The sequence below is a fragment of the Pteropus alecto genome, unplaced genomic scaffold, assembly GCF_000325575.1.
Source record: "Pteropus alecto unplaced genomic scaffold, ASM32557v1 scaffold40, whole genome shotgun sequence".
Classification (NCBI taxonomy): Eukaryota; Metazoa; Chordata; class Mammalia; order Chiroptera; family Pteropodidae; genus Pteropus; species Pteropus alecto.
The window spans coordinates 769,490-784,658 of record NW_006431919.1 but is presented as its reverse complement, the minus strand read 5'-3'; the positions used below and the strand labels follow the sequence as shown (position 1 = coordinate 784,658).

General features: G+C 38.2%; 1 protein-coding gene across 5 annotated transcripts in view; it reads left to right on the top strand.

Moving 5' to 3' along the window:
• The first annotated feature begins 1,086 nt into the window (after nt 1-1,086).
• HTR4 (5-hydroxytryptamine receptor 4) overlaps nt 1,087-15,169 on the top strand; it is a 115,684-nt gene continuing 101,601 nt past the window's right edge. For 4 of the 5 annotated variants that reach the window (XM_006906370.1, XM_006906371.1, XM_006906372.1 and 1 more), the window contains exon 1: nt 1,087-1,159. In XM_006906370.1, coding sequence (XP_006906432.1) covers nt 1,134-1,159 — 26 coding nt within the window. In that variant the 5' untranslated portion in view covers nt 1,087-1,133. The remainder of the gene's footprint in view (nt 1,160-15,169) is intronic. The other variant, XM_006906369.1, reaches the window with a different exon arrangement.

The following is a 15,169-nucleotide window of genomic DNA, read 5'->3' as shown; positions in this document are numbered from 1 at the left end:
CCAGCTCTGGTGGTCTGCCATTCTCTTCCTGGCTGCCAGGCATGTGTGCGTGGTCCTGACCAAAGCATCCAAGGGCCCAGGCTGAGCTTCATGGTTCTGTTATGTAGATAAACAGATTTACAGTTTCTTCTTGGTAAGATTTGATTAGAAAACTAGCAGATGGAATTATAGAATACCAGAGCTGAAAGTGAACCCAGAGATCACCTCTTCCAATCCTTTCTGTTTGTTGAGAAGTAGATGATGAAGCTTAGAATGAAAAAGGGACTTGCTCAGGGTAACCCCGGAAGAAACAGACCACACTCTGCCACTACATTCTCTGATTCATCATGTTGTGGAACAAATGTGATGAAAAACAGGAATTCTTCTGAAAATTGAAACTGTACAGTCAGTATAGAGAGCCAATTTGGTGAAGATCAGTGAGTGTCTGTCCATTAAAGGGTGTAAAGCCCTCTGAGAGTCAATACTAGAGGAATTCTTGGTAGTTTGAAAGTTAATTCCCCTTCGACTGGGAGTTCTTACCCTAAAGTTCATGGGTGGGCCTCAAGGAGTCGTGGGCTTCTCAGAAAGTGTGTAGGTGCATGCACACACATGTTTTTTTCTGGGCAGAGAGTTCTCAAGAGTTTACAAGATTCTCAGAGGGATATATGATTACCCATCCTCAAAAAGGGCTTAAAAAAAAAAAACCCAAAAACCCGCAAATCCTCATGGGAAACAAAACCACTGACTATTTTAGGCAGTGTACTATTTTAATCTAACAATGTAGTTACTTATTTTCACTAGCTAGTGTCCTAGTACAGATCACATAAAGAAGTTATGTTTCCAGAGTAAAAAGAAGTACCTGTATGTTTTCATCTCCTGGAGATTAGTAAAACTTAAAGAAACTCTTTGCAATACAGCTATGCCATACCTCAATGTGCCAATAGCTTTTGCCATAGTGTTGTTTATTAACTACTTTTCTGATATTCTACAAAATTCTTAATAAGTAGGAAGCAATTATTATTTGACAATTTTTTTTTTCCTTTAACAAGGACTTTCATTTTCCTATAGACCTTATGGTCTAATCTCTTATTTATTTCCACATTATAGGACCCTGTGGGCACTGACGTCCAGCTCACCCATGCGTATTTCCTGTAATGGACGAACTTGATGCTAATGTGAGGTATGTGACATTTCTGTATATATTGTACTGCAAATTATGGTCATTTGAACTACGAGGCTTCTGAAAAATCTATGTTAGTAGAGTTACAAAGCTAATAGATATGGATTTTTTCTAACATTTCATATGTAACCATGAGTGTGGTTTGGTTCGATTATTAGTGGTTTTTTTCTCACTTGTGCTTAAATGACAAATATGGCTACAAATGTTCCCAGATCACTGTACTAAAAGTTTGCACTATGAAAGATGGTGTTATGTGAAAGTAGATATTCATCTCAGTAATAGAAAGAAAGAAGATGGATTTAAATAGTGTAACAAAAGCTTAAGAATATCAATCTGTACATCTAAACTTGAATAGATATTTAAATAGCTATTTATAGCAGGTTCTGGTTTGCCCACTTCTCTTTGTCATTAGATTATGTGACATGATGGTTGCATGGTATAGTTATATAAAGCTAAATGGTCTTTGTTTTGTTTTCCTGTAATTTCCTGTCACCCTTGGAGATCAAATAATAAGATGGCTCCTAGGGAAGTTATTTCTTAAAAGGCTTACTGTATTTTAGTTGGCACAACCAAAGAGTGCAAGAATATTGTATTCAATAAGGCTTAACTGTTATGGATTGGCATTTGAGGCTGAGAACTAGCCATAGATATCAATAGCTGGAAGTCATTATAAAAAAATACATTCCTGGTGTAATCACAGGACAGTGTTTCTTTCATGTGAGACCTGTAGAAAGCACGTTTTGGGTGTAGGGCAGGGGCACTGTGCCTCTGTAGTCGATTTCTGATGTAGCAGAATGCTGTGACAAAAGGGAACTGTCACGTGTCTTGACAGAGACTCTAGTGTAATGTGACTCAAGTTGCGAAGATTTGCTATCACCCCAAACCAGGAATTTTTTTCAGAGTAGAATGTGTCTCACACATAATCCCTGGCACATGGTGAGTATTTACTAAAGGGTTTTAAACAGCTAGTCATTGCTGTTACTACATATATTTTGAATAGGGCTGTGTAATAGTACACCCGGATATGCAAAGAGGCTTTGACTATTGAGCAATGAAATATTTTACACTCTCAATAGAAGCATCGTGGACTTTGTTATTTATCGAACATACTAACTTGGTTCAGAAGCCTAGGACTTTAACACAGATTTTTAAGCTGGTGCCACATGTTTAATTTTCCTCTAAAAATTTGTGACATTATATGTAGAGAAAGCATAGTGGAATCTAGAGAATCTCAATTTTATTTTTAATAATTGAAAGGCCAAAGTAAGCAATATCAATGGTGAGAAGTTATGAAATTGTTTAAAGTTTCAGACATTGTATAAAACTGCATCAGTTGGTTTAGGTGCACTTATTTTTGGATAATTCAGATATTATGATTTCTAACGTTTCTAGCTTTTCAACATTTATTTATAGCAGCATTGGAATCTAATGACAGAATATAATTCAATTAAATGCACATTAGTCTCTGGTGCTGTGGGACAATTGTGTAGAATACAATATCAAGAATACAATATCACTCCCCAGAATCTTATATCTGGACCATCCTCTCTGTCAAATCTCTAACCTGATCTCATCAACCTGTGCTCATCTTCACCCACACCCCTTCCTCTACTTACCATGTTGGTAACAGGCAAATGCCACAGACTTTCCATTCATTTCCTCCTTCATCCAGCATCTGAGTGTCCATGATAAAGGAGATATTTCAGATTCACATTTACAAATTGTGATATATGGATCACTAGTAACAGATAATGATTTTAGATAGTATATGAACATCTTTTTCTTTTAAAGTAAATATTTATTTTAAGGTAACTATTATGGCGAGTAGTATTATTTTGCCACTTATAGTAGTGAAATAAAGTTTCCTTTTAAAATACACTTACTTAAAAATTAAAAGTTTATTTAAAGAATATTATGTAATTTAAAAATGTTCATTAGAAATGAATGTGAAAAAAATCACAAGGGTACTATGCAAATGGCTAATCAGGTTTTTAGAAACTGATTCTCTAGTTATAACTAGATACAATAAATTTTATTACTTTAAGAGTAGAAACCAGAAATTCTTTTTCTGGTGAGGAACAGTCTTCATTTAGTTAAGTGCCTAAATAAAGTGAGAGCCGAAGAGCCTAAGTCCCTGGCACAAAAAAGGAATTTTTTTATATGCTTTGAAGGTAGGAAAATGGGTGGACAGAGGAAGGAGAGAAAGTTGCAAAAGAGAGAAGATTCAGAGAAGGAGACTCTGAGCTCTGCTTAGAAAAGAGTGAAATATCCAGTGACATGGTAAGGGACTTTGAGAGTAGTTAAGGTCGCATGTGTATATTCGTTTGTTTTAAATGTATGTGATGTGTATGCTGACTCTCCCAGAATCCAGCTCTTCAGTAAAACTTGCTAGCTTGGCTAGAAATTGAGTGTTGAATGTTTACTATGTGTGAGGGCGTCATGAACTACAAACTTAACACGTATTATCCCTTTTCATTTTTAAAACAATCTTATACTAGGCACATGACATTATACCCATTTTACAACGTGTGGTAACGAAGGCACAAAGAGATTAAGTAATCTGCTCAAGGTCATATAACCGCACTGACTCCTACTACACTACAGATATTTTATGTGAATATGTATGTGTGTGTGAGTGTGTATTGGTGAGATGGCTGACATGCCTTTCTGGGTAAATGTGATTTGAAAGAGAGAATGCACGTGTGAGAATGGACTCCCAAAAGGCACAAGGTGGCAGAAGACTACAAATGTCCAGGGAGATTTCAGAAATCTGAGAGAAAGGTTTAGATTCAATGATTTGTAGAATTGAGAGGCTCCAGCCAATCCTAGTTGACATTTAAGATTAAGTAAAATGTCTAACATTTAAGTATCTTGTCGGACCATACTGGCCGCTTCATGTTTTGTTTATTTGGATTCATTTAATTGAGTTTGCTAATTCTGTTTCATCTTTACTATTATATGTCGATCAGTGTTCTTGGCTAAAAGCATCAGAAACTAACTTGCTAACATAGTCAATGGTAATTTTGGAGAAGCTACAAGCTCAAAGAATTAAGTTGAAAATGCTGGAAGATAGGGCTTCCAAATAAACAAGAACGTAGAGTTCTAGTAGAGTTCAGAAGTGGAACAATGGCCAACCACAAGAAGAAGTGGTCAGTACATTTCTGCATTGTGGATAATGTCCAACTATTTCCTCTTCCTATATGCGACTCAGGAGTCAGAGTCCGAGAGAGGACATCTGATTGGCCAAACCGAGTCATGTGACCACTGCTTCCAGCCTTCATAATGGGAGGCTCTTATTGCTCAGGAAGATGACATACAATAAGGAAAGTTTAGTCCTCCAAAGAAATTGGTGGTTTTTTAGGAAGAGGGAATGGAGGCCACGTAGCCAAAATGTGACCAATGTCAAACTCCATTTGTTTTGTAGCAGTTGGATTTATCTATGGTATTTAAATAATGTTGCTCCATGTGTAAATAAAAGTAAGAGAAGATTCCTTCACTTGTTTGCTACACATTCGTTAAGCACCTGCACTATGTGCCGGGAAGAGTTAACATAAGGGCCTGTTCTTAAGAATTTCATGGTCTAGCTAGAAGACAATCAAACAAGTAGAATTTAATATGACGACAAAAGAACTCTATACTGAGATATACAATGGTCTATAATCTCTGTGAACTATAAGGTTGGACTAAAAGAAAGAAATATTAGGGCTTGATTTTAGGAATATGAGAAGCATTGCCATCATTTTTCCCTAAGGGCATCCATTATATAGAGCAGTCCATGTGGAATGGTTTGACTCATGAGAAAAAGCTGGCAGGGAATCAGGCCCTGGTTGGAGAGGCAAGTTCCTGACAAGTCCTCTCCTTTGGTAAATAGGGTCTCACAAACTTAGTGGTCAGCAGGCAGCTCTTTCCAGACAACCTGAGACCTAACTGATATGTCTTTTGGTCTGTTTGCTTTTGCTGGGGCTCTAGAGGAGACAGCTGTACTCTTTTTGGTGGCTTTGGTGATTTTGCAGAAGATACTTTTTGTAGAAGATCAACTTTTGTTTGGGCGGTGAGCCTGATGGTGCCTTACCCCAGTGCTGTCCTGACACCCATGATGCTACTTGATGTGGCCCTGAAACACTGACCGTGTGACTGCAGACATAGCCCATGTGTTTTGTTTTGTTTTATTTTGTTTTGTTTTTTATTCTATTTTGTTAACGACCAGATTCTTCCCACTGCCATGTGGTTTTCCTCAGCTTAAGTGAGGTCCCTAAAGACAGTCCAGGTCTCCGTCCTTTTCCTCCTGCTGTTTGTTATAATTAAAAAGTTTCTGCTTTCTAAGAATTTTTTTTCTATCAATTTCTAGTTCCACAAAGTACAGGGTTTGGGCAAGAGATGAGTCAGCGGAGGAAAGTCCAAATATATACAAACTTGCTCTTTGAAGATTTCTCAGGATGATGACCCCAAACTCTGGAGAAAAAAGTTTATGTCTTGATTCTTTTTAGCTGGCCTTCCTCCTACTGTTCCTGGTCTCCCTGCCCCACAGGCTCTCTAAACTTCCCTGCTGCACTGCCTGCCTTTAATACGAACACCTTGGTTTAAGATTCTGATTCTTCTCTACAAAATAACTGTTGTGCTTTTTCATTAATGTTTCTCATTCATGACCAAAAAAGCATCTTTTAGGAATGATGAGTCACATAAATGGGAGCATTTCCCACCCTTTGCTAAGGTTTCGGGGAAACTCAGAGCCAAATTTATAATCACCACTAGCAAGTGAGAAAAGATCTCCGAGCACTTACAGTGTGTCAGACCTGCCTTTATTTTTATTTTTCCACCTTTTTTTTTTGGTCGCTTCATCTTGTTTCTTTTGCTTTCTGAACAATATCTATCCTTGTTTATTTTTGTAAGCCACTTTAAGGAAGGAAGGATGCTAAATATCCTAAAGCCTTGAAATAACTCCTGTCCATGGAAAGGAGAAAGAAAGGGAGAAAATAATTCAAGAAAGAAGTTTTTCAGGAGAAGAACCTTCTCCCTTTGATAGGGGGCTTGGCGCCATGTGCTAGGAAGCCACATAAACCATTTTTGAATGAAAATCAAAACGGCGGCCTTTTGTATAAAACACAGAAAAGCCGAGTCTATACCAAAAGTTGAATATTTAAATATAACATACATACTCTTGATGTAAATGCAGTCACCTGCTGTTCACGTGACAACATTAATTAATAACAATGGCGAGTAGCTGATTTTGAATGAATTATGCAGTTGCTTTAATTCTATCATGACACTAAGTTGAAACTCATTACTTTAAATCAAGAAATTGAAATAATTGGAATCATATAATTACAAGAATTAATCAAAATGATCCAGTTTTAGCAAAGAGAATAGGGGCAAATTTTTAAATAAGGGAATTGACTTTTGGTTTGATTGTTAATATTGGAGACAATACATATATTTCACTAAAGTCTGAGGATGAAATTGGAATTTTTAATGCTAAATATCCTAAAGCCTTGAAATAACTCATAGAGTTTGAAATCAATGTGTACAAGTTGTCCGCCCTAAAGACTTATCAATATGTAATAGACTTGCAGCCAGAGTTAATTCATGTTTGTAATCTGGCAATAGGAACTGTGCATATGTCCAACTTTAAGGCAATGGAATGTTTTGCAGGAAATCTCTCTTCAGGCTTCAAAATTGTAACATGCATTAGCATATAAGGAGAAAGTGAGTGGGTAGTTTAAAAGGGGTTATTTTTATGTTGCTTTAGAAATGTAAATGAGAATAATACTCAACTTTATTGCTTGATGGATAAAATGGCCATAATTCAGTTAGTCTTTTGATTAGATCAGGAGCACAATGAATATGAACTGGAACTCACCATGTGGTGGAAACCTTGGTGCTTCATAGGGTCACAGGGGACCTCAAGCTTGTGACCTAGAGAGTTGCCAGAGAGGACACATTTACATTCCTAAAGCAGTGGTTTCTTGCACTGTGTAAGTTTGCTGGTTGGGGACCAAACTTTGCAATCTGCTACATGGATGTCGCCTATACAGCTTGCAAACTACACATATCACAATGATTTCAACTAGCGGCACCACCGTAGGATACCGGAAAAGTGTTGTTTTGGGTTCAAGTCTTGACTTTCCTACTAACTAGCTGTATCATCTTGAATGATTTAATCTCTCTAAACCTTTAGTGTTGGCATCTGAAAATGGGATTTTTTTTAATGAGGATAATAAGTGATGTAGGCAAAACTCTTAACCTAGTATCTCACATATTGTACTCATTGAACAAATGGTAAATATTGCCCTTAGTTGTCACAATAATCATGAGTGTAGGCTTTTATTACCCATATGACTGCTAATCGATTACTCCTCTGTACATTTCTTGATTGCTTAAATTCAGTGTTCATTTAATTGGCAGACCTTATTAATTCATTAAATTTTTTTTGACTACTTGTGTCTGATGATTCCATTCTCTGGTGAGGAAACTGAGGCTCCCAAAGGCAATGGAAGACCCTCTATTTTGGGTCTTCTAATAAGTGACATAATTGGGATGATAACACTTCTCTTCTATACCCAGTATTCAGTCCTGTTTTCTCTTTACTCTGCAGCTTCCATCAGCTTGGGCACATTCCTGTTTGGGAATTGGAGGATCTAGGACTGAATCTTGTGTCTTTTTGACTCCTAGTATTATGCTCTATTCGGTACAGCCAGCTCTCCCTTATGTGCAATTAACCCCTTGCTTGGTGATCTCCGTTTAGAGGAAAACACATCTGTTTCTTTCTGCTTCTGTATCTGTCAGTGACTAGTGGGGAAAATGGAGATTGTTGTATATATTTCAAGCAGTAAATTGGTCACCAAGTTCCCTGGAAAGACAGGAAGAAAGGGATGTTAATAGGTCAGGAAGTTTCATGAATCCCGTCCTTGCCACAATGTCCTGGAAATGCTGCGGCTATCACATTTGTTGTTCAAAGAACTCTTTGCTGCTGTGCTCACTGCTGAAGGCACCTCCAGATACTGGAGACAAATGGTATTTTTTTTCCTTCTTGCAGTCCAGTTTCCCATTCTGAATCTTCCCTTTGGAAAACAACCAGAAGTCAGTGGGCAAGGAAGTATGGAAAATGTAGGTTTCAGGCTTCTACCCTGTCTGATGGAGGTGAGTGCCTGAAAGAGTGGCAAATAACAGGCACGGCTTCTTTGCTATAACCGAGCTTCCTTCTGGAACTTAACAGCTCTGGAACTTGATGCATTGGGCTTCACAAGCCTGCAAGCTCACATGTGATCACATTAACATAAATCTCTGAATCTCTGTATCTGAGTCTTCGTCTGCTTGATTACTGGAAGCAGTCTTATGCCCAGTTCACATTGTCCAAGTATTTTGGGGCATTTGATTATTACTAAAAGTGGGTGCTTATAAATATCCCTGAATTTGTTCTGCTTCCCAAGCTAAATTTTGGCAACTTTCAGCTCTGTTTCACTGAAGTGCTAATCTGTATCTATTAACCGAAGCCTCTTGATACTGGAGATCTACATTATTGCACATGTAAAGTGAGAAGAACATGCATTCTGTGTAATACTTGATCAGAGTGGATCTCCTACTAAAATTGCTTGAGACACAAGTGTTTCAAAAGCCAGTAGCACAGCACTTCCCAATCTCAGAACTTATCTTTTTCAAGAACACACAGAAGAGTTGGATCCTGAGGAATGTTTATATCAACTGTTGTACGTTCTCAACTACCACACGCATTATCCTGAGGCTCTTCACTAGTCAATCCTAGTGTGTCTGGTTCCCTTTCTTATGACACCTTGTCATCCCTTACTGTATCTTGGTTCTTTGGGAGTCCTGCCAGCCATCACCAAGCTTTATTTAAACATCAGCTTTCAGTAAGACTTTTCTAGATAGCGTCTCAGGACTTGTTTAAATCAGTGGATGTGAATAGCTGGGCGGAGATTGAGGTATTGCCTCACTTTACAAAACATTTTACAAGATCTGTTTGATTCTCAGCTCCAGTCCAGTCACAGTTTCCTTGTAGTTAATAGGATTATAGCATGGTCTGTATTGAAGGGTCATCTGGATTCCAGAAAAACTGGATCTTCTTATCCCTTTTTAGAAGAATGGGCTGTTGTGAGATTCAAGAAGCATATGACTGTTGCTGAGAATTATTTGAAATCCCTTACAAGCTCCTTGCCTAGGGCTTATAGATTCTTCAAGTCTCACAAAGCAAGTACACAAGAGAAATACAAAGAGTTCCAGAGAGGTTAAGTGATTTTTCCTAAACCCACACAGCTAACAAGTGATTAGCCTGAGACTAAAACCCACATGTTTGCTTCTAAAATCAAATTTTTTCAGATTATTATCCAGCTATCCAAAGACAGCAAACTATTTTCTAAAGGGTATATAATTTACATTAAAATGTTACTTAATTGAACATGTCTAAATCTGAAAAGTGGATTTAGATTAAACTAGAAAAATATTAAAGCTTTCGTTATTCATTGCCTTGATCATCTCCAAGAATGGTTTGCTATGGTTCAGATGTTCCTCTAAGCACTTGACCTATGTGCTCTCCTTCAATCCTGACAACTCTGAGTTCCTTATTGTTATAAGCTGAATGTTTGTGTCCTCCTGAAATGCGTATGTTAAAATTCTAACCCCCAACGTGATGGTACTAGGAGATGGGGCCTTTGGGAAGTAATTAGGTCATGATGGCAGAGACCTTGTCAGTGGGAATTAGTGCCCCTACAAAAGAGACCCAGAGAGCTCTCTGCTTTCCACCATGTGAAGACACCATGAGAAAATAGCCAATTGCATACCAGGAAGTGGGCTCTTATCAGACACCAGATCTGCTGGCACCTTGATCTTGAACTTCCCAACCTCCAGAACTATGAGAAATAAACGTTTGTTGTTTAAGCCACCCAGTCTATGGTAATTTGTTATAGCAGCTCAGACTGACTAAGACATTCACTGATAGTGTCCTCATTATTACATATAAGGTGACTGAAGCAGAGAGCGATCATTATTTTGTCCAAAGTCACATTTCAAGTAAGAGGTAAAGCCAGTATTTTCACCTAGATTTGCTTGATGTCAGAATCTATCCTTTGAGTGTCACAGTTTGCTTGTGCAAAGATTTCTGTGTGGTAGAGAGTCCATTATTAGACACTTGTAGACTTGGGTTCCCCAACTGAAGTCTTGACAGATAGCATTTGTTAGTCAGGTCCAGGTTTTTAAAAATGGACTTAAATGCCTTTATGGAGGTGGGCCCTCTCCAGTTTAGTAGAGTAACAGCGATTCCCATTGTCTGAAAAGAAGCCATTTGATCTACTACATTTCTTTCCACAAACACAGAAACCAGTCCAGTCGTCAGGGAGTTCCATCAGCCTGCCAGGCCCTTGAGGCTTCTTATTTTATCACTTAAATTTGGAAAACAATGTTAAGAATTATCCGAATTTTTACAGACCATATTATGACATTTAGTACCTGCTATTTTCTCTTGGGAAGTCTGTTTTATTACCATTTAGCAAGTAAGGTTGTGTTGAATTTAAGAACTTTTTTCAATTAAGGAATTGGTGCAGGTTTCTAAATAAATTCCTGTTAAATGATTACCATTTTATCAGTCAGGTAATGATGTTCAGGCAGTGTTCTTATTTGCATTTCTAAAGAACTGTAAGAATAATCTTTTTTTTCCCTTTCTCCTCTTCCCACTCTTTTGCTCCTTACCTTATGATGGCTTTATTAATTTCAATGCTTGCAAAAGGTTTTCTACAAAGTACTCATCTTCGAATGTTCAATATTATCATGCCTTTATGCATATCAGATGTAGATGCATATTTATTATAAGGTCTCACTATCAACAATGTAACTGACATTTTTAGCTTCACCCTATCTCAAATGTCACCATTGTTCATTATTTATAATTATAGCAGTCCAAACCCTCAAAAGTTGAATTCCAGAAAAAGTGTATATGTAGATATATAAAACTAGAAGGTCATTTCTCAGCATTTGAAAAATGTTGGTGATAGTGAATGTAGAAAACTAGATATGTAAGGTCCAGAAATGTGATTGATCTGCACAGGAGAGGGAAAAGGCATGTCAGGTATTATGGGAAGATGACTCTGGCAGAGTGCAGATTGAATTACACTCATGACAAGAGTTAGGGGTTCAGGGACTCAGTTAGGAGACTGTCATACTTGTGCATGGACGGAGGTTAACGACCAGAACTAAGATCACGGGAGTGGGAATGGAGGAAGAGGACACAGATTCTAGAGGAAGTAGAATTTGTGGTAGAAGGTGAATAATTGCATGTGAAGGAAAAGGAAGACATTTTGAAGGTGACCATGGAGAAGTAGGGTGCATGGGCAAATAGAGCTTAGTTTCGAGCTGGTTGAGATGGAGAAAATTCTAAGACACTTGATGATAAACATCTAATAGAAAGTTGGCTAAATTGGCGTGGAAATGTTTTGGAGGAGATTCGGATCCCATCTGCTGTATGATGAATTGAATAAACTAGAAATTGACCCCCAAAAGCTCTAATGATCTTCTAGACAAGGGAGAGATAAATGTAGATCTCCAAATCTTAATATCAAGGAGACTGCCTGTGTATGAAGCTTCTTCCTTCTTGAGACTTCAGGAATCATTTCATTTTCTTAACTTGCAGGTACTAAGGAAGGTTTGCACAATTAGGATGTGTGTAAAACTATGACCCTTATCTCCTACACTCAGAAAGCTTATAAGAGCAAGCCATGCACAATTAGGATGTGTGTAAAACTATGACCCTTCTTATCTCCTACACTCAGAAAGCTTATGAGAGCAAGCTACCTGTTTTACATCTTTAGTGAACCTGAAATTAGTGAATTATTTACTTTGTACTTCATTTCTAGTCAGTGCAATTGTGAGAATTGAGTCTAATATTTTTTCATAGTAAATGGATTGTTGATGACTCATGAGGGTTATGATTAAGAAATGCACAAGTATTTGGAAAATAAGTAGTGCATTGATTTAGTGTGAGTTTTAAACAAGCTATAATAATTAAGGGCTTCAACTAATTTAGTACTTTAGTAGATGATAAGAAAATCCTTTCCCTAAAAGGGAGTGTTTTGATGGCTTGTCCTGAGATTGAACTGCATTTTATCATGGCACTGCTGACAGAAGTTTTGAAAACAAATCGAGTCACCCCAAAGAATCCTGAGAATCTGGAAAATTGTGGCCAATTTCTATTTGTAACTTCAAACATGTTATTTTCTATGGTTGTATTGGTGATGGACGAGCATTGTTGATGGGCAGCATCATGCAGTTTGAGTACTGGCCCCCCAGTCTTATATTTTGAGAGATTGCATAAGCCTCTCAGGCTGATTTTCTGGAGAGTCAGCCTGAGGTCAGTGTTATAACTTCCTATAACTAACAAAAAAGGAATTGACTGTGGGTTGAGATCAGTCTTCAGTCCAAGATTATGGGAACAAAATCAGAAGAGAAAATGGTTCAATCTACTTCAGAAAAAAAAAAAAAAAAAAAAAAGCTTTACTACTAAAAACTTTAATTGTTTGCAGAAATATTGATGCTGCTAATAAGAACAGAGAAGTTGAAAGGTATTTAAAATATCTCATCTAGTCAAAAAATCCTAAGCAGTTAGTCATATTCTTTTTTTAAAAAAATCTGTAATTCATATTTAACTAATTGTGGCTTGCTTCTATCCAATTATGTTGAACTGATGAGGTTTTCCTCTGTGAAAAAAAAAATAACTAGTAACCTTTTTATACCAGATTAATTTTAGCACTGTTTTATTTAGAATTATGTAACTTTGACTCTGCCACCCCCTTCTACCCTTCTTGTCATTGCTGTCATTAGCCTTTGCCATCTCTTTTCTGAATGATTGGCATCATCGCCAAACTCCTTTCTTGACTATGGCTGTCCTAGCTCCAATTGATTTAGCAGCCAGATGACCGACTATTTTCATTTGGCTTACGTCCCATCATGCCTATCCCCTGTCTTTTGTCAACTTCCTCCTCACACTTCAAATCACCACTCAGTTATCTCCTACTGACCTCCCAGCCTTCCCTACCTCCTCTCTGTGTTTCTAGAGCTCTGTGTACAAATTGCTGTTATAAATTGTTTGTGATTGTCAAGTCATTTATAATTATTTGTTTAATATGTCTCTCTCCTCTGCTGGACTTTATGTGCCCAGATTTTAGCTCACTGTCTGGCAAAATATAGCATTGGAGGAGCTTATCTGAAATCGAGAAAGCCTTTATATGTCACTTTACAACTCTTTAGTCCTGCTTTCCTCATCATTAAAGACCTGTCCCAGATAGATTTGTGTCCAGTAGATATTAACAGTCACCACATTTACTTCCCATCTCCTCGACACTCAATTTCATTTGCAACTATGGATCCTGAGGCTGTCGGACATGGAGAGGAGATGGGAGAGTAAAAGGACACCAGTTCTTTATTTGAAGTTAAAAGACCTCTCCTGTCGACGTGTGCAGATTTCATGGCATGGGACTTTGGTGACAGGGTTGGTGCTCTGTATCCCCTGCCTGGGCTGGACTCCTCTGCAGTACTGCCACCCCTAGCACCTTTCCTGCTATTTCTAGCTAATAGGTATTGAGCGCTCAGTAGTGTAGGTTCGTGTTCAACCCTTTATAAGTATTTTCTCATTCACTCCATATAACAGTTCTATAAAGGGGATGCTCTTATCATCTGTATTTTATAGGTAGGAACATTGAGACAGAAAGAGTCATTAACTTGCCCAATTTTATACAGCTAATACATGGTGGAGCAAGGACCCAAGCTTCGGAGGTCTGATTCCTGAGCTCCAGCTCCTGCCCATGGTACTGCAGCTCCCTCCGCGGCAGCATACTACTAATTACAGATGCTGGTATTATTATACGGAGTCCTTAGACCATCATTACTCGTCTCACTTCTACAGCTACTACTATTAATTCTATCATTTCTATTCTCTGTATTTATGCAACAGCGCCTTGTGCCATGGAAGCCGCAATATAGACAGCTTTCTAAGAAAGCCTGTGTTATTCCAAGGAGAGGAGCCCTGTGCTCTGTGACAAGACCCCTCAGAGGAGATTAAAACCCTTTCAGTAGACTTTCTGTTCCTCTTTGATGATCTCATTCTCCAGAATTCTCCCTCATCTCCGATCAGAAATCCTTTAGCTCCATTATCTCTGTCCTCTTTTTCCATCCATGGAAGTGGTTGAGATCAGCTGAAGACTGAAAATGTTAGCACAATAATGGTCCTTAAGAGACCCCGAAAGGTGAAGCCTCCCTCACGTATGAGAACTCCCACTGTGTTGTCCTAGAAAATAAGCATCTGCTTCTGCTTGAAAATTCCATTCCTTTTTTAAAGTCATGTCCGAGTAATTGGTTAAATTGGACTTCATCAATTTAGTCCCACTTATTAGGTATTTCAGTGAAGAAAAGCAACCATGATGAGATTGTGTCAAATTATACAATATTCTAATCGTCGGGTCTGGCAATAGGTTTTATTTTGGAGACTAAATTCGCCCTGTTCCCCTTTACTCTTTCTCTCATTTTCTGTGCTGTTGTTCAACATCCTGATTTTTCCCTCATCCAGTTGCTGTCCCCACCACTTCCTGCAGAGTAGGCATTGTCTGTGCCTGCCTCCTGGGAGGAGGTTCAGCCACTAACTCCATGCTGGCTGGATGCTTTTTCTTAAGACAACTTCAAATGGCCACTGCTTTCCTGACTCAGTGAAAGGCATCAGGGAGCAAGGAGCTCATATCCTATCTCAATCCTGGATGTTTCCCAAGCAGATCACTCTGCTTTAAGAATGTCTGATGCCTTTTCTGCTCCGTCCCCTTTTCCTGTTCCCTAATGTCTATTCCTCTCCTCCTCTTCCTCTCCTACATTGTGTTCCTGGCATGTCATCTAACATCCCACTTGTCCTGTCTCCCCAGCTTTTTCACTCTGCCCAAACCTTCTATTCTCACTCACAACCCGTGTTTTCCTACCTCTTCTTTTTTCTCGACATCTTTAGCTTTCTCTCTCCTCATTTGGTTCATT